Raw genomic sequence first — 19120 nt, forward strand, 5'->3', positions numbered from 1 at the left:
CGTAAGGGAAAGATATTATATTTTCAACGATTATATAAACATGTCCCCGCTTTCTATGTTTCGTATTACACATAACAGATCTCTCTCGTTGTTTCAAAGAAGCACACCCTGTGATCGCGGATCTACAAGGTAACATTTCCGATCCATGATTTTGTGTATTAACTTCATTTGGTATTGCGTTTACCTTGTAATTCTTAGTGTTATTAGCACCAATTGCTCTGTTTTTTACCTAAATGACCCGATCTATTTGTTTACTTGTTAGATCCATTTTTTATTTATATGATCAGATCCATTTACATTTGGTTCATTGAAGATATTTAAGTTGTTATATCTTAGTGAGCTGAAATTTAGGTTGTCGGTTATAAATCGAAAGTGTTCGCTTTAGATCTGTGCGGTTGGTATTGTTTAATTGATGTGATCAAGGATTTTTCATTGTAATTCAATCAAAATGCTTCAGCCGCTCAAGCTCAAACTAGAATGTTTTCGCGATTTGTTTAGTTGCTTATATCTGAAGCAGATCTAAACTTTTACCTAAAATCAAGCAAAGGTGTCCAGTTTTTATAAAACTATAGCAAGCTACTGGACTGTTATTCTGTTAAGTAATAAGTACTCCATTCTATTACATCTAACCTAAAATCTCAGCTTATAGATTTTCCATACGCATCTTTAATTTTATGTTAATTACGTCCATTAGAAGATTTCTTGTTTGATCAGCGTCTAAGATACTTCGTTATATAGAGTAGGGCATGAGAAGGGCAAAATCTCGAATGATTCTCATACATGCAAATCTGGATGGATCTTTTTGGCATTTTTTCGATCTCTTGTTTTGAAAAGAGTAGCAATGCTGTCTGTCTATTGGATTGTTACTTGTTTGAGCATCCATTGATAAGTTCCACAATATAATTTCTTCTGTAACAATGGATAATGTAATTTAACTGTTTAAGTAAAAAGTAACTTTTCATCAACTTTATATGTGACCTGATATATTCTTATTCGGAATCCTGATCTACATTCTACAGTAGTAACTCAAGAAGATGGTGAAGATCTGCTGCATTGGAGCTGGTTATGTTGGGGGTCCCACCATGGCTGTGATAGCACTCAAGTGCCCTGATATTGAAGTGGCAGTAGTTGATATCTCTGTACCTCGCATAACAGCCTGGAACAGTGACCAGCTCCCAATCTACGAGCCAGGTCTTGATGATGTGGTGAAGCAACGCAGAGGCAAGAACCTCTTCTTCAGCACTGATGTGGAAAAACACGTTTGTGAGGCCGACATTGTATTTGTCTCGGTCAACACCCCAACAAAGACCCGTGGTCTTGGTGCTGGTAAAGCTGCTGATCTCACATACTGGGAAAGTGCTGCCCGTATGATTGCTGATGTGTCAAAATCCGACAAAATCGTTGTTGAAAAATCAACTGTTCCAGTGAAAACCGCTGAAGCCATTGAAAAGATTCTGACACATAACAGCAAAGGGATCAACTTCCAGATCCTTTCAAACCCGGAGTTTCTCGCTGAGGGAACCGCAATTCAAGATCTTTTTAACCCCGACAGGGTTTTAATCGGAGGAAGGGAAACCCCAGGGGGAGAGAAAGCAATCAAAGCTTTGAAAGACGTGTACGCAAACTGGGTCCCGGAAGAAAACATCATCACAACAAACTTATGGTCCGCTGAGCTGTCGAAACTTGCTGCCAACGCCTTCCTGGCGCAACGTATCTCTTCCGTTAACGCCATGTCAGCGCTCTGCGAGGCTACCGGTGCGAATGTTAGCCAGGTGGCGTATGCAGTTGGGAAGGACACAAGAATCGGCCCAAAGTTTTTGAACGCGAGTGTTGGATTTGGTGGGTCTTGCTTCCAGAAGGATATTTTGAACTTGGTGTACATCTGTGAGTGTAATGGTCTCCCTGAAGTAGCGGAATACTGGAAACAAGTGATAAAGATTAATGACTACCAGAAGACCCGTTTTGTGAACCGGGTTGTGGCGTCTATGTTCAACACTGTTTCCAACAAGAAGATTGCGATACTTGGGTTCGCATTCAAAAAGGACACAGGTGACACCCGTGAAACACCAGCCATTGATGTTTGCAAGGGTTTGTTAGGTGATAAGGCGTTGTTGAGTATCTATGATCCACAAGTGACGGAGGATCAGATCCAGAGAGACCTTTCCATGAAGAAGTTTGACTGGGACCACCCTCTTCACCTTCAGCCAATGAGTCCCACTACTGTGAAACAAGTAGGTGTTGTTTGGGATGCTTATGAAGCCACCAAGGATGCTCATGGTGTTTGTATTTTGACTGAATGGGACGAGTTCAAAAACCTTGATTTCCAGAAGATATATGACAACATGCAGAAACCTGCTTTTGTGTTTGATGGGAGAAACGTTGTGGACAGTGAGAAACTGAGAGAAATCGGTTTCATTGTCTACTCGATAGGTAAGCCACTTGATGCTTGGCTCAAGGACATGCCTGCTTTGGTCTAAACAAAACAATTTGGAACTTGAGAGCGCTAGTCAGTTCAGTTCAGTTCACTATTTTTGGCTGGTCAGTTCTTTTATTCTTATATTTGCACCCTGTAGTGAAAAAAAAACTTCCATTTGGGTTGGTAATTGGTTGCCATATTATATATGTTTACTAAGCTTTTTTTATGTTCAGTTCCTTCCTTCTACATTGTATCTGATGGATTTTTTAATATGATGACCCTTTTTGTTGAAGTAGTATGTTATTAATTTTTCTTTAACATCGACAAACAAAACAAATAACTCTTTATCAACCAAAATCAATAGAAAATAACAAGCTTATTGAGTATTGACCTATAAAGAAAACTATGTACTTACGCTGAACAAATAGAGCTTAAGTACAATGGAAAGAGCCAGCTGCAACAGAAAAATCCCAGCAACAATCCAAAACCATTTTTCACCTGTGGACACTATGTGAGTTTTTAGATTTGATGCCACAAACATTGCTGACATGAATCCAGCAACACCCGTAACCACCCACCGGATTGCTTCCACCGGAATAATAGACAGAAACTGCAATTCATATTTAATGATTTTGAACTTTTGAAGTAGCAACAAACAAAACTGAAATCTGAAAACTTTGAAAAAATTTGCTTACGACTGCGGGGATGAAGATGAAGAGGGAGTAGCCATAGAGGCAGAGTAGTTGAGCAAGGCCCAAAGGTGCAGAGAAGTACTTGAGAATTATATACAAGGCGATGGGTACAACAACAGCATAGCCATACAAAACACTAGCTGACCATGTCAACAGATGAATATCATAGTCCCATTCCAAATGATGGAGCTTTCGAGCAAGATAAGTCACACATGTACCAATCGAAGCTGATGCAAAGATCAATGTTGTGCATATCCAAAAGGGTCCATACCTACAACAAAACCGGTGTTCATTTACACAACACATTATGAATAATATATTTTCAGAAATAACTTACAAGTCTGGGGTAGTAGCAGTTTTCTGACTGAAGGTTCCTTTGAAGGGAAAAAATGAATCTTTAATCCTCTCTAGAATATCAGACGTGTCAACATCAAAGTAGGGCTGGTAAGCAGCGACTGTGAATATCTTAAGCCAACCTGGGGGAGCGGCTGCTTCTTGTTGTTGTTTTTGTTGATCTGATGAACCAGAAATTGGCTTTGAGAAGGGAACTGCACATACAAATCAATTCTCACAAAATAAGTAATAACGTACGGCTAAACAAATCACATATCTTCAAGTGTCATTATTTTATAAAAGTATACAACAACATATGGAAAAGTTATATTTAAAAGAAGTAAATTACATTTAAAAACAACACTTATTGAGCTTCTGAAATCAAAAGCAGAGTATGCACTGTTTCAAACTTATCGTTTCATCTTCTGATTTGAAAGATTAATGGTGATTAGAGTATGATGCTGAAGTGTGTATGCTTAATTCCGGCATTAAAATAAATTATAAATCGATATCAATGTAGTGAGCCAGTTGGAAACGAGATAGATAGATAGATTGTTTGAGATTTGAATTTGGAACATAAAATACCATCAGAATCACGAGGTATGCCAGAACTAGAACGAGAACTGGCGGAGATCTTCCCTCCTTGTGGTGTAGAAGAAGGTGGAAACGTTTGGAGTGTCGACTCTGCAATGAAAAACTTAATGGGCTTAGCAACGAGTCTAAAAAGATTTACGAAATTCTGATTAGATAAGGGTTACCGTTGAATTTGATGGAGACTTGTCCCGGCGGATCTGGAACAGACTGAAATATAAATCTAAGTTAATGTTCTGATTACTAATTAGGTATTTATTAAACACGATTAAATGCAAATGAAGAAGAACAAGAAGAAGAGGAAGACACGTACCGGAACAGATCCGGAAGTATTCTGATTATCAATGCTTGTGTAATTTCCTGACATCATTTGTCTGATCTTCTTATTCAAATATACGCGCCAAAACGATTGCAATTTCAAGACAAATTCTCATGCAGAATTGCGATTTCAACATGAATTTCTCTCTTAATCTCTTGTTTTGTCTGGTGTTTAGCTCCCGTGACGGGGACACAGATCTCTTTGGTTGCTCCCCTTTCTATTTCACAGATACAATACTCCTACTTTCACAAACTTTTATTACTTTACATGGAGTAATATATTTACCATGCGGTATAAACCGGCCTAATTGACCGAATTGCCCTCTCATAATAAATATTAAATGTAACGATTTTTTACTTTTAACTATTTTAAAATAAGGCATACAATTTCTTTATATGTACTGTACCATTGCAATCCAAATTTTTGGTGTCTTTCCATTCGTTGTAAAATTCATTATGTTTTTAGGTTCAAAATAATGATATTTAAAGAAACAACCGAAACTCAATATAAAATTATATTTTAAAATAAATATTGCTCACCAAGTATTAATTCATTTTTTGGGGGGTTTTAAGTTCAATCTTAAAATTAGAAGTTGGATAAATGGAACTATACTGTGATAGTATAGGGACTACTTTTGTAACTTACTTGCTATCGTAACTATTACCAAATTTCTGAAAATTGTCATCGTCTTTGCCTTTCCGTTGACAGATCTCCTCTTCCTCCTGGGACACACCACAACGGCACAACCACCACCGCGATTGATCGGTGAGAAAAAAATGCAACCAGCAAACACCACCTTGTCTGATCTTTATACTCACCATCGCCATCACGATACCTCTCAGTACTACTCGTATTTCCCCTCTCAAAACCCTAACCCTTATCCCCTTCATCAGCAACGCCACTTGCAAATTGAATCGCAATATAGTAGTGCCGCTATAAATCCTGATCCTCCTGGTTCCGAATCCTATTTGCCGTCATATTCCATTAGCCACGCCGGTGCCGCCTACAATGCTCTCCACGCCAGTGCTCTGACCTACGCTCAGACAATTACTGCGGCGCCACCACCTACTTATGCATCCGACTTGTTGGTGCAAAATTGGGCGACAGAGGAGTCTGTTCAGCCATATGGAAGTGCTCTATATGCAACTGTAAGTTAAAGAGTCCATTTAGTTTTTCAAAGTTCAGTTTTTTTGTTAGACCCAAATTGACATGTGTTCTTGGGAATTGAAATGTGTCACTTTTCTAAATTTGAGAGGATTTTAGATTCTGATTTTGTGCCAATAATGGACAGTAAGTTAGAGCCCATTTCGTTTTTCAGAATTCAATCTTTTATGTTAGACCCAAATTGATAATTGTTAGTATTTGATAGTGGAATATGTCACTTTTCTAAATCTGATAGTATTCTAGATTCTGATTTGTGCCAAGAATCGACAGAGCAGCAACTATTTCAGATTGAAATATGTTGGTTATAAATTAGTAACAAATTTCATATCAACTTATTTTTCATAGCAAATTTTAAGCGTAGGCTGTAGCTCATATTTCTTGAACAGAGAACATATAGGAGATCTAACTCATGTGGTAAGAGTGTGGTTGTTATTTAATGGCGGTGTTTAATCATGGTCCAAGTTGCATCTGTCATAAATCTTTAGCATTTGAAGTTACGTGGGTTTGCTGGGATAACTAAACATACTCTCATTGTTGGATATAGTTCTTAGTGAATATGTCATCTTAAATGTATACATAATTACTGAAACCAAATTTCAGCTAATTTCTTAGTTAGTGTCTTAGTGATAAGGTCAACCTTAATATTCCGAAAGAGCGAATGAGTTTTTAACCAATGTATTTGTAATTGGTCACAACTTATCGTTGTACATGCTCAAATGTTAATAAATAAATAAAAAAATACAGTTATACCACAGTTTTCTGTTCTAATCATCCTAGATTTAGTTCCCTAGAAAAATAAGAATTGGAAATTGCCAAAAGTAACTCACTTGGACGTATTCAACAACAACAATCTCCAGGTCAATAGGGGTAAGGGAGAGTTTAGATGTAGACAGTCTTGTCTCCACCCAAGGAAATCTTACAGATTCAAAATTGCAAGGCCCAAATTTCATGGACTTAAACTCACAGCCCCAGTTGTTATAAAAAACAACTAATAGCGAAAAACTTTGGGATATATACACTAAAGTCCCAATATTTTCATCGATTTGACAAGAAAGTCCTAAACTTTATTTTTTTGACAGTAAAGTCCAAATTACCGGCAGTTTTTGACACTTTTACCCTTTTTTTCCGGCTAGCCGGTAATTAGGACTTTTTTGTCAAAAAATAAAGTTTAGGACTTTCTTGTCAAATTGTCAATTAGGACTTCACTGTCAAAATAATAAAGTTTAGGACATTCTTGTCAAATCGTTGAAAATATTGGGACTTTAGTGTATTTTCGTAACCCAAGAACTTTTAATTGTGACTTTTCTTGCAGCACCACTGTCTTTCTTACCATCATCATCTTTACACTGACACAATCACGATCAGGAGAAACATATGCAAAAGAGAGAGCGAGAAAGGGTGAAAAGACTTGTAAAACTTTCTTCTTACTTCGCCGTCAAATCTTGAACTAAAAAGTGGAGACAGATTAAACAAACACAAACAACACATGCCTAGTGAAAAATGTGTGAATGTGGAGAAGGGAAAGAATGGTGAAAAGACTTGTAAAACTCCATTTTTTTCAATGTCGGTTTGTTGAAATAAAAAAAATGATTTAACTAGAAGCAAACGTTAAAGATTTCAATAGGATCTAGCTGACTAGAGAAGGTTTCAATAACTCTTATGCTTAAAGAGTATCATACCATTAAATTTCTAACCAAAAAAAGGGATATATACACTAAAGTCCCAATGTTTTCAACAATTTGACAAGAAAGTCCTAAACTTTATTTTTTTTTATAGTAAAGTCCTAATTGACGATTTGACAAGAAAGTCCTAAACTTTATTTTTTTGACAAAAAAATCCTAATTACCGACTAACCGGAAAAAAGGGTAAAAGTGTCAAAAACTGTCGGTAATTAGGACTTTACTGTCAAAAAAATAAAGTTTAGGACTTTCTTGTCAAATCGATGAAAATATTGGGACTTTAGTGTATATATCCCAAAAACTTTTAGTAAATACAACAAATTTAGAAGAAATGGAAGTCGATAATCACAAATTGGGAGTGAACAAAACTTCTTGTAAACGAGTCTTTATGATTAAACAAGACGAAAAAGGAAGAACATCAGAAGAAAGATAAAAAAATTTGATCAAGATTGGTGTATGCGAAAAAGAGTCCAATAAGAAAACAAAGTTCATATACAAGGTACAAGTCTCGTAAGTCTAACACTCTTCCTACCGATCTTAGTTATACTAAAGACGATGAAGATGAAGAAAAGGATGTGTTTGATGATATTGCTTAAGGAATTTAGGAATTTACAGTCGAATGACTCGAGTCGACACACCACTAGGAATCAACGGTTGAATCTTCCAGAAAGTTATTGTTTGATTGGGATTTCATTGATGCTTGATTTAAAATTTAGTAAAGTGATACAATCGTCCCTATGACCATATAGAAGCAAGCGATGGTGGAGCGTCGTCCAAAAACTAGGTTCCAACAAAAGTCATCAGCTTTTTTCTTCTTAAAGGCTGCCTTCAAAATTCCATTAGATTTTTTTTTACATCTCCATTTTGAATTAAGAAATGATATGGGGCTCAGTTTTTAGATAAGGTTTAATCATATAGATTGTGCAATGTTTATGGGTATTTAATTTTACTTCTTTCCTCTCTTTATGTATGTCATTGTTATGTGGTGGGGTGGGGTTGGGTTTTCTAAGCAGTTTCATCTTTCAAATTTCATTAAAGATATGGATAGGACAGTAGGATGGTAGTTGCTTTATTTCATATCAATCTTTTTAAGCAAATGGGAAAGATTGCCTTTGTAACAGCTAAGAACTGCCAACTTCTTTTCATGTTTTTCGATTACTATTTTATAACATTCTAGCTTCCTTGTTGTTTTATGTTTGTAATTTATGAATGGTTTCTGTTTAAGAATAGGGCATATAACACGTATTTTTGTATCTAAAAACGTATTTGTCATGCAGGCTGGATTGATAGGTCAAGATAGTTCACAACAACTACTAACTTCAATCCCCACCGGTGCCAGTAGATGGACCAATCCAAGCGCCCAACAACCTCGTGGGCCATGGAAAAAAATCCCAAAGAAAACAAAAATCGCCCAGTCAGCGTGGTGTGAAATCTGTAAAATCGAGTGCAACACCAAGGACATTCTTTATAAACATAAGTTGGGTAAAAAACACATCAAAAACATAGAAAAATTAAACCCAGCTGCTTCTATAACTATTGGCACTACTTCCACAAGCAACCCCAATCCAATCATAGGACCCTTGGAAAACCCTAAAAATCCCAATCCCAATTTGGGCCCAAAAAAGAAGAAGGTGGAGACTCCACAAGAGCTAGAAATGAAGAGAAGGAAGGTAGTGGAAGGTGGTGCAGCTGTGAATGCTGTGAGGACTTGTACAATATGCAATGTCGTTTGCAATAGTGATACGGTTTTTAGATTCCATCTTGGGGGCCAAAAGCATATTTCCATGTTGAAAAAATCACACCAAGGTAGTGGTACAGTTTGAGAGTTTGAACATAATCATGACTCATGTGTTTGTTTATCATCTATGTTACTATGATTGATTATTGATATACTATTAGTAGTGATATAAGTAAACATGTTAGATGTTTTTCTTGTTAGGAAACATAACATAAGATATTCATGTAACAAAAATGATGATTTAACATTTTGTATCAGCATGCATAAATCATGATGATATTCAAGTATCAAGTGTTTAAAATTTAGAAATATAATATATAAATTTGGTCTCAAGTCTGAAGTCATTAAGTCGATGCAGACAAAAAAACCTGAAAAAAAAGAGAGCATAAAAGGTCGTAATCAAACTATTCAAACCATGTGCAAGTCAGTTGCTTTTTCAAGACGTGAGTTGCGTGTTCCCGAATAATAATCTTTGTCCCCCACATATTTCTCTTTCTCTTTCTCTAGATATATTTGTATAGTGATACATAAGTGTTATAAAATTATTGATTCAACCATATAATTTTTTTTTAATTATTAATATTTTCCGGTTAGGTTTTGATAGAACCAATGTTTTAAAACCCGGATTGACCAGGTCGGTTGGGCTGTGTACCGGTGAAGACTGAAGAGACCAAGTTAACTAAGAGCCGGTTTTTGTCTGTTTATGAATCAGATTAAACTGACTTGTTTAAAATGGGTTGAACTGTTGACCCGACTTGTACAGAAATCCTGTTTAAACCTAATATAAAAAACAGTATCATGATGTTACATATATATATATATATATATATATATATATATATATATTTATCTTCTATTTTTTTAACAACAATGCACATATTTTAAAAAAGTATATCCTGAAACAAAATATCAAACAATTTCGAACTAATATTTTATTATTATTTTTTTTTATATTCGTTCACCATTTAATATGCCCACATTGAGCCCACTTTTCTTCTTTTTGAAACATTAATCTTTTTTCATGTTAAGTAAAAACTTTGTTAAATTTATATATTTTTATTTCATTAAACAGGATTTGATTGATTCAAAGTATTAGATACTTGGTTCAAAGCGTTAAGTGGACTGTCATATCTTGTAATCCTTCCTTTGTATATTTCGACTCTAAAGTATCTTTTACATTCAATAAAAAAAATTTACTCTTTGAATTGGAAATGATTCTTACATAATAATTTTTTTCTATACACAATAAATTATCCTTAATAAAGTTGTACAATACAATACTTTAATGCATAAATTGTTGTGTATGAAAAAAATTTATTATGTATAAATCAGCTCCCTTTTTAAATGAACACTTCATTTTTTTTGTTTGGTTGAAAAAGACATAATCACTTATGTTTGAAAGATTTTCAATAGTATATAAAAGTCCACTAAAAAATTCACCATTATGCATTGCATTTATAGAAGAATTACTCATATTTTGAAGATCGGATTGATCCAATAGTGGGGTTTTAAAACATTGGATAAAACACACTATTTTCATCGATTTATCATTCCAATTACTAAAGCATTTTTATCATGATTAAACTACTTTTGACAGTCGAAAAGTCAAATATCTTGTTATTGGGTGTTTCATGTTTAAATTTGTCCATTTCATTGAGAAAAAGTTTAAATCTAAAAACAAATCTATAGGTGAAGTCGGTGGAAGTGAACGATTGGAGGGATGTTGGACTATTTTCATACCAGGTCCCACCGTGGGACCCATTTTGCTTGCCTCAACCTATTAGTCTATTACAATTAAGAAACAGGTCTGCTTCAATGTTAATTAATATCGCCAAACATATCGTTGTAGCATTCTATTTTATTTTTGTTATTAACATGATTGCATTTCTTTGTTAAAAATAGTAATGTGTAACTATAAATTTATAAAATGCATTCAGTTACATATTACTATTTTCGGTAATAAATGTGTCGCTGTTATGTGCAAAAAGAAAATGTCAATACTTTGTTATTATTGATAAAAAAAATAAAAATAAAAATAAAAGTATAGTGCTATTATAAAAAAAAAATATTTTTTTTATAAGTTTCAAATTATATGTTACTATTACCGAAAGAAAATGTAATATTTTGTTATTATAGGTAGGGTCCTTATAGGTAAAAGTAAGCATTTTATTATTATGAGTAAAAAGATAAATAACTTATGTCGGTAAATCTTATCACATATAAAAATATGTTGTTATATTTCCTCAATTTGCAATAACCGATTAATTTTTTATATTTACAATTTAACATGTTTACTAGAAGTATTTACTTGATCATTTTATATTTAAGAGTATATGACAATAAAATCGATCAAACAAAACAATACAAATAATTTAATCTTATAATACAAATTCAACAACACCAACATATAATTTCGAATATTTCTTCTGCATTTTAATAAAACATGCTTAAGAAAAAAAATATAATTTATACAAAACAACATCATAGTTAAATTGTCTATTTTGATCATTTAAAATATATTTGGTGGTGTTATCTATAAATGACTTTGGCACTTGAACACAAGGTTGTAGTCGTTTTCTCTAATAAAAATAGAGTAAACAAATCATATGAATATAAAGTGTATTATTGATTTGATGAAAGAAACTTTACAAGTTCTACCAATAAACATATTTGGTTTCAAGATTAAGATACTAAGCATCTCGATTATGAGTTTTGATACGAAAGAAATACTTTACAGAGTTCGCTCAATAAACATATTTGGTTTCAAGATCGAGATACTAAGCATCTCTATTATGGGTTTTCATACATAAAATAGAGAGTTTTTCTTAAAAATGGCAACTTAATGATTAATAAAATAACTAGTTTATTTTAGACCATTTAAAAACAAAACCATCAAATATTATTTTACATAGGTTAGAATGATATTAAAACAACCATATGATGTTTTAGAGTGACAACATTTGGAGCTTTTGAATCCACTTGGAATTGAGGTGTTGATGTAGATAACAAGAATAAAGAGCTTGAACTTCTCTATAAATAATCCACCACCAAGAGTAAGACACAAAAAATGCTAGTTCCCTTTTTATATTAGTGATTTCTTATGTCTTTAAGTGCTTAGCTCAAATAAGCACTAAATGAGAAACACTTATTAACACCAAATGCATGCAACTAGCTTCAAAGAGCAAGAGAGGGAGATAAGATGATGCTCTCGACTTTAGTTATTTTCTAAGGGAAGAAGTGTGCAAAATGAAAACCTAACACATCTATTTATACTTACATGCAAGACTTAAAGTTCGTACCTTCATTTAATGCGAAGTCATGGTTGCTTACAGGTAAGATGGTGTAAGAGGGATGGTGGCAAGCAACCTCCCATCCCTTCTTAAAACCTACGAACATATGGACCTAAAGAGAGACCGAGATTAATTGGATACTATTTGATGATGTTAGCGCAGAGATTTTTCGGATCGGCAGACCGAGATTTTATCTGAGAGATTCAGCAGCTTGAGGTGAGTTTCCTCACTGTATTTAGCGGGTCGAAGGCACCAATACCAGCCCATGGTTTATTATGTTTAGGATGCTAGTTTTCTATGTGACTTTTGCATGTGTTATGTGTTATATGTATATCGGGCGGGGCCTGATGATTATATTGTATGTTATTTATATTTTTGTTTTTTGCATGTGTTTATATGTTTGTATGTATACCGGGCAGGGCCCGATGCCAGGCGAGGTCTGATGACTGACAAATCTGTTTCGAGCGGGGCTCGATGTCGGGCGGGGGCCATTATATGTTTGATATGTATGATATGTGATATTTTAGGGAACTCATTAAACTAAGGGGCTGTTTGGCAGGATCTGAATTTTTAAGATCTGAATTTTTAAGAAATCTGAATTTCTAAGAGGGTCTGAACTTTTATGATTTGAATTTTTAACATGCTGTTTGGTTGGAACCTCTTAATTGTTGTGTTGAATTATAAAAATGACAATTTTCCCTTCTGTATTACTTTTTGTTGAATTCAATATTTTTGTTTATAAAATAACGAACTAACTTCTTGAATAATTATAAAAAATATATACAAACACCATATAAAATGTAAATTAAACATAAATCAAAATTAGACACAAATTTATCCAATTATAGCAATCAAAATTGCTTGTTTTGGATAACATTGCTATAACAAAATAGAATCACATTACTATAAATCAATAAAAGTATATTACTATAAACACCCTCTTAAACAAGCTTACAAAAACAACCTGAACTATATGCTTATATGAATCACATTAGATGCATACAACCATGTTTTTGTGTGTTCCAAATCAGTGATATCCCCATAACCTTCAAATATACACCAGGGACAAAAATGTCAACGAAGATTCACAATAGGTTTGACTCTACATCAGTTTGATTTTTCTTCTTCAACTCCACCATTATCATTTGAAGTCATTGCAGTATAGTCCCGGTATCTTTTCAACTGTTGATTGCTCTTGGAAGTGGATTATCTTCCTTTAATAACAAGAGCAATGATGGTAACGATGAATAAGCATGGATAACTAGCTTCTAACTTCAAATATAAGAGAACTAATCAAGTTTACGAGGTAAAAAATTGATCAAACTGCAAACAAACACAAATCTACCTGTAATAAATAATAGAGCTGACTTCAAATCTTCCATACATCAAATGAAAAGCAAAAAGATCAATACCGAAAAGAGCATCATAATAAAAACCATAAAAGCCCAGCAACAAGAACACACCGAGAACCATTATTTGATGCACAAATAGGTTTCAGAAATAAACCCTAGAAATCGATTTTAAAAATTGGTTTCAGAAATTAACCCTATAATCGATTTTAGATACACAAATAGGTTTCAGAGAGCTATTACTTGATGTTGCTGTCGACGAGTTTGAGGGGGGTGGAAGGCGACGCATGCGACAACTCTGGTGGAGGTGGAGGCGGTGACCAAACGGTGGCTAAAGCAATAGCAGAGGGTAGCAGGTCGTCGAATATGGTTGGAAGGGAGAAAGAGGCCGTCTCGTGAAATAGAATAGGGAAGAGGGAATACGTTTTTGGGCAAAACCGGAAACACACGTGCTTTATTTTTTTTTTCAGATACAACTTCAAGTCTGAGAAATTAAGAGACTTTTTTTAATTTAAGAGGCAAAAAATAAGAGGCTACCAAACATATCATATCTGAATTTTTAAGAGATTGCCACTTAATTTTTCAATTAAGAGGTAACAAACAACCCCTAAGCTTTGTGCTTACGGTTTTCAGTTTATGTTTCAGGTACTTCTAGTTCGAAGGGAAGAGCCCGAGACGATTGCAGTACACACACACCACATTCTTCCGCTTTTTATATTACTCTGATGCACTGTGATGTTTATTGATACACTTTGATTCACTATGGTTTCTATGATGTTGTTTTGGATAATGATTTTATTAATTAAAAAATCGAAATTTTTAGTCTTAATTTTTGGGACGTTACACAACAAGAGGTCAAATGTGTTGAATACATAACAAAAAGTTATTTTAGGTTCATCATACAATTATATGACATGTGTAAAATTTATATTGCAATTTACATGCTCGTTTAATGTACATAGCTCACCATTTTCAAGATCTTTTCCACTTTGAGCATTGTACTTTGATTCTTTTGCTCCCAAACTTTATCAATACCTATATATGACTTAAACAAGTTATGACACCTTTTAATAACCTTTAATAAGTACTTAATCCATTCTTTACTTAATACGCGAAACTCATAATATCTTATGGATTCAAGGCTTCCATGAAGGCATCATTTATGTTCTCTATGTCATAACCAGTGAGTTGATTATCTAGGTACGGTGGAAGGCAACACATTTCATTTTACTTAAAGTTTCATCATGTTTCTTAAGGGAATAGTGTTTTGAGGTTTTGAGTTTTGACAAGATACGATGAGACTAGAGCCACTATGCAGTGATGCTCTAAGGGTTCAAAATTCAAATACTTTTTTTTTCTCCAACTCGTTTATTGTTTTCATGGTTTAGTGTTGGAAATAGTTTATTGACTCTTTTTTGAACCCTAGAAGGTGTAAACTTGTGAGGTTCAACATAAGTTCATTCAAATTCAATTTTAGAGTGTTTAAATTCAAATTGATCTCCACCATACCACATTGATGGTGGTTAACTTTTGGTTTTGGTTTTGGTTTTTTGAGTTTTAAGGTTGTTTTGGTCTTCTTATTTTGTAGACTTTTGTATTTGTGTAATAACTCTTTTTCTCTAAGTTCCTGCTGGAATTCTTAATTTATATTTTCTTCGTTTAAAAAAGAAATCATAATAATTTAAAATACATGTTTAAATTCCCGTCGAAAAGCAAATCGTTGTTACTTGTATAGTTGTATGGTGATATTTTTTTAGTTTTTTTTTATTAAAAACGCGCTTTTGACTAAAAAAGTATTATTGTGATTTGTGTCGTATTTTTATTTTATTTTCAGATGAGCCCAATATTGGATCGGAGGACTGTTTGACGAATTACTGAATCAGAACAATTTTCACGAACCAGGCTACGCAAAACAAGCGTAGTATAAATCTCCCTCCCTCTCTCTCCCTCTATCTCTCTCTCTATACATTCACTCTCTTTGATACAAGGGAGGAAAATCCAGTTAATCATCGAAAAGGATACTCTGATTCTGTCTGGATTACAGATTGTTGTAGATATTTCGCTGGTTTTTAGAACCCTAATTTTGCGCATTTGTTGGATGGGAATCAATTCAATACATTGGTGTTGAACAAAGTGATTGAATTATTCGCTGCAAGTATAATCTTGGTGGATCTGGTTATGATGAGAAAGTGGCTGGGGAGGTTTTTGTTTACATCAGAGAGAATTAATTTGAGGGGATTCATCGTCGGTGGTGCTAGGGTTCTCTTGTATGTTTGACAAGAAATTAGGGGATCATTATGCAGCTACACTTCTCACCTAGCATGAGAAGTGTAACGATATCGAGCAGCAATGGGTTTATTGACTTGATGAAGATCAAGGTCGCAGCTCGGCACATTTCTTATCGAACTCTTTTCCATACCTTCCTCATCCTAGCGTTCTTGCTACCTTTTGTTTTCATCCTCACCGCTCTTGTTACCCTAGAAGGTGTCAACAAGTGCTCCTCATTCGGTACGCCACTACTTTTTCTGTAATTAATCACTTCTTGATCTACTTTTCTCTCATCTAATTGTTATAATACACACACACATATATATATATATATATATATATATATATATGTGATTAATCAGAAATTAGGACTGCATTGTAGATCTTGATATCTTTTTATTGTTGTTATTATTGTTTCTTAATTCCATCAACCGGGATGTGAAAATTATGATTCAACCTCTCATCATCTTAGTGTTTCTAGATCTTGATTTGACTCTTTGGCTTTATCAAAATTTTGACAAGAAGAGTGATCTTAGGTAGAATTTTTGGATTCTTTTCAAGTTAAAAGTTGATAGGGAAAGGAGAGTATTTATTCTCAATATGGTTGCTTAGATGGGCAAGCAATCTGATATGCTTTCTAATCTTTTTAATTGAGTTCATCGAATCTTAAATCCTATATACTTAATCTATATTTCCATGATGCAGATTGTTTAGGCAGGCGTTTGGGTCCAAAGCTTCTTGGAAGGGGTGATGATTCAGGGGTAAAAATATTACTTTATAGTTTCTTTATTTTTTTAGTTGTTAGATACATTTCAAACTCTACATGCATACACTGTATCTAGAAACTTATACCATTGTCCTTCTTGTGAAAAAAAAACAGAAACTTGTTAAAGACTTTTACAAGATCCTTAATCAAGTGAACCCCGAAGAAGTTTCACATGACCTACAAATCCCTGATAACTTTACACAGCTTGTCTCTGAAATGAAAAGCAACAAGTACAGTGCCAAAGATTTTGCTATCATCTTGAAAGGAATGGTATGAAATTGAAAGCCAAGAGACAACATTGACATCTTTTTGAATTGAAGAAGTTTCACCATTATTGTTTAACACCTTTTCTAAATGAATTTGACAGATGGAGAGATCCGAGAGGGAGATTAGAGAATCTAAACTCCAAGAACTAATGAACAAACATTTTGCAGCAAGTTCAGTTCCAAAAGGCATCCATTGTCTCTCTTTGAGATTAACCGATGAATACTCATCTAACGCCCATGCACGCCGCCAGTTGCCCTCACCGGAATTTCTCCCTGTTCTTTCTGACAACTCATATTACCATTTTATCCTCTCAACTGACAACATCTTGGCAGCTGCTGTTGTGGTCACTTCTGCAGTCCAGTCCTCTCTAACACCTGAAAAGATTGTTTTCCATGTCATCACTGATAAGAAAACATATGCAGGCATGCACTCATGGTTTGCCTTAAACCCCATCTCCCCTGCCATTATTGAAGTCAAAGGTGTTCATCAGTTTGACTGGTTGACCCGAGACAATGTTCCTGTTCTTGAAGCCGTTGAAAATCATAATGGAATCCGTAATTACTATCATGGAAATCATATATCAGGCACTAATGTTGGTGATACTGTTACTCCAAGATCATTTGCCTCAAAATTACAAGCTAGAAGCCCTAAATACATATCCTTGCTCAATCATCTTCGCATATATCTCCCAGAGGTAACCAGTAATTTGATTTTCGCGTAAATTACAAAATGGTCCCTATGCTTTCTGATTTTTACCATGTTTTTGCAATTTTGGTCCTTAGCTCAAGTTTTCATATCGATTTTGGTCCTTGTTTCAAGGTTCTTAGTCTAGGAATCAAAATCAATATGAAACCTTGAAATAAGGACCAAAATTGAAAAAGTTGTCAAATTTAGGCTAAACACTGTAAAAATAGAAAGCACATGGACCCTTTTTGTAATTTACTTAAATTTTTTATATGCATCTGAAGTTTAGATTTGAAAAATGGTTATTATATGCAGCTATTCCCGAACCTTGAGAAGGTGGTTTTCTTGGATGATGATGTTGTAATTCAAAGGGATTTGTCTCCACTTTGGGAAGTTGACCTTGGTGGTAAAGTCAACGGGGCGGTTGAAACATGTAAAGGTGAAGATTCATGGGTAATGTCTAAAAGATTCAGAAACTACTTCAACTTTTCTCACCCACTGGTGGCAAAAAGTTTGGATCCAAATGAGTGTGCCTGGGCATATGGGATGAATGTGTTTGATCTGCGTGCATGGAGGTTGACCAACATAAGAGAAACATATCATTCATGGCTTAAAGAGGTATCTAATGTATCATCATAATTTCTTTCTTTCTTTCTTTCTTTCTTCTTGAGACATGTCACAAGCAAAGATATAATACTTTTTTTTTTCTATATTTGTTGCAGAATCTAAGGTCGAATTTGACATTATGGAAACTTGGGACTTTGCCACCAGCTTTGATTGCATTTAGGGGACATGTGCAAGGCATTGATCCTACGTGGCATATGTTGGGGTTGGGGTACCAGAAGAAGACAAACATTGAGAGTGTAAAGAAGGCGGCTGTGATACATTACAATGGGCAATCAAAACCATGGTTACAGATAGGCTATGAACATCTTCGACCTTTTTGGTCAAAATATGTGAATTACTCCAATGAATTTGTCAAGAATTGTCACATCTTGGAGTAGTGATTGCTTTGGGCATGAACAAAAGGATGTGTAAAAGAACATTCAGTCATATATTCATACATATATATATGGGAAGATCAAAGTATGTTGTCAATTATAGAAGAAGCAAGAAATCATAGCCACAAATAGAATGGCAAAAGTCAAAAGGACAAAGGTTGCCACCTGGAACAAAGATTAATGCATGCATGCATGAGTGAGAGTTGTGGCAGTGTAAGAAGATTGATTCTTTTTGCCTTTTTGGTATGGTATGTAACACAAGACTTTCTTTATTTTTGCCTATATTTTTTAGCCAATAGGAATTACGTTCAACTTTAGGCTAATTAGCTTAAGAAATTATGATGATTCTTTCTTAATTTTCTCTTGATTTTACATAATTGTGTCTTGAGTTTTTACTTTTTACTTTTTACTTTTTAGGCAGCAGTAGTAGTACAAGGTTGGAATTGCTTTGTTACAGGAACTTCACATATGCAAAGTATTTGTATTCATGAGAAACATTTATAATGAATGTGCAGTAAATTCTTTTTTGATCTTGATTTTACATAATTGTGTTACGTGTGATG

At 34.3% G+C, this 19120-nt stretch overlaps 4 protein-coding genes across 5 annotated transcripts; 3 read left to right on the forward strand and 1 right to left on the reverse strand.

Annotated features, from left to right (window-relative positions):
• Nucleotides 1-2708, forward strand: LOC145160439 (UDP-glucose 6-dehydrogenase 3). Of its 2 annotated transcripts, none has more exons than XM_079079626.1 (2): nt 1-129; nt 1020-2708. In XM_079079626.1, the coding sequence occupies exon 2, from the start codon at nt 1035-1037 to the stop codon at nt 2475-2477; it is 1443 nt and encodes a 480-aa protein (XP_078935752.1). In that variant the 5' UTR covers nt 1-129; nt 1020-1034; the 3' UTR covers nt 2478-2708. The 2 variants fall into 2 exon arrangements, with proteins under 2 accessions (XP_078935752.1, XP_078935753.1); XM_079079627.1 differs by having other exon boundaries at nt 68-129; nt 1023-2708.
• Nucleotides 2709-2796: 88 nt separating this feature from the next.
• LOC145160440 (uncharacterized) lies at nt 2797-4589 on the reverse strand. The gene is made up of 6 exons (XM_079079628.1): nt 4346-4589; nt 4200-4242; nt 4027-4125; nt 3446-3656; nt 3112-3379; nt 2797-3026 (listed from the first exon to the last, which is right to left on the reverse strand). Exons 1-6 carry the CDS (start codon nt 4400-4402, stop codon nt 2820-2822), a joined length of 885 nt encoding a protein of 294 aa, XP_078935754.1. The 5' UTR covers nt 4403-4589; the 3' UTR covers nt 2797-2819.
• A 428-nt stretch (nt 4590-5017) lies between these two features.
• Nucleotides 5018-9219, forward strand: LOC145160441 (uncharacterized). The gene is made up of 2 exons (XM_079079629.1): nt 5018-5499; nt 8472-9219. The coding sequence occupies exons 1-2, from the start codon at nt 5128-5130 to the stop codon at nt 9015-9017; spliced, it is 918 nt and encodes a 305-aa protein (XP_078935755.1). The 5' UTR covers nt 5018-5127; the 3' UTR covers nt 9018-9219.
• Nucleotides 9220-15415: 6196 nt separating this feature from the next.
• On the forward strand, nt 15416-19103 carry LOC145160443 (putative galacturonosyltransferase 14). The gene is made up of 6 exons (XM_079079633.1): nt 15416-16079; nt 16545-16600; nt 16720-16875; nt 16973-17566; nt 17872-18174; nt 18279-19103. Exons 1-6 carry the CDS (start codon nt 15869-15871, stop codon nt 18558-18560), a joined length of 1602 nt encoding a protein of 533 aa, XP_078935759.1. The 5' UTR covers nt 15416-15868; the 3' UTR covers nt 18561-19103.
• The last annotated feature ends 17 nt before the right edge of the window (nt 19104-19120 follow it).

The sequence above is a fragment of the Lactuca virosa genome, chromosome 2, assembly GCF_052849685.1.
Source record: "Lactuca virosa cultivar CGN04683 chromosome 2, Lactuca_virosa_CGN04683_v6, whole genome shotgun sequence".
In the NCBI taxonomy this organism is placed as follows: Eukaryota; Viridiplantae; Streptophyta; class Magnoliopsida; order Asterales; family Asteraceae; genus Lactuca; species Lactuca virosa.

Coding starts and splice junctions, on each gene's coding strand:
- LOC145160439 (XM_079079626.1), top strand. CDS start 1,035: ATGGTGAAGATCTGCTGCATTGGAGCTGGTTATGTTGGGGGTCCCACC.
- LOC145160440 (XM_079079628.1), bottom strand. CDS start 4,402: ATGATGTCAGGAAATTACACAAGCATTGATAATCAGAATACTTCCGGA. Junction 4,243..4,345: donor ATACTTCCGGATCTGTTCCG/GTACGTGTCTTC, acceptor TTTATATTTCAG/TCTGTTCCAGATCCGCCGGG. Junction 3,380..3,445: donor ACTGCTACTACCCCAGACTT/GTAAGTTATTTC, acceptor GTTTTGTTGTAG/GTATGGACCCTTTTGGATAT.
- LOC145160441 (XM_079079629.1), top strand. CDS start 5,128: ATGCAACCAGCAAACACCACCTTGTCTGATCTTTATACTCACCATCGC. Junction 5,500..8,471: donor GAAGTGCTCTATATGCAACT/GTAAGTTAAAGA, acceptor TTTGTCATGCAG/GCTGGATTGATAGGTCAAGA.
- LOC145160443 (XM_079079633.1), top strand. CDS start 15,869: ATGCAGCTACACTTCTCACCTAGCATGAGAAGTGTAACGATATCGAGC. Junction 16,601..16,719: donor GAAGGGGTGATGATTCAGGG/GTAAAAATATTA, acceptor AAAAAAAAACAG/AAACTTGTTAAAGACTTTTA. Junction 16,876..16,972: donor CTATCATCTTGAAAGGAATG/GTATGAAATTGA, acceptor TGAATTTGACAG/ATGGAGAGATCCGAGAGGGA.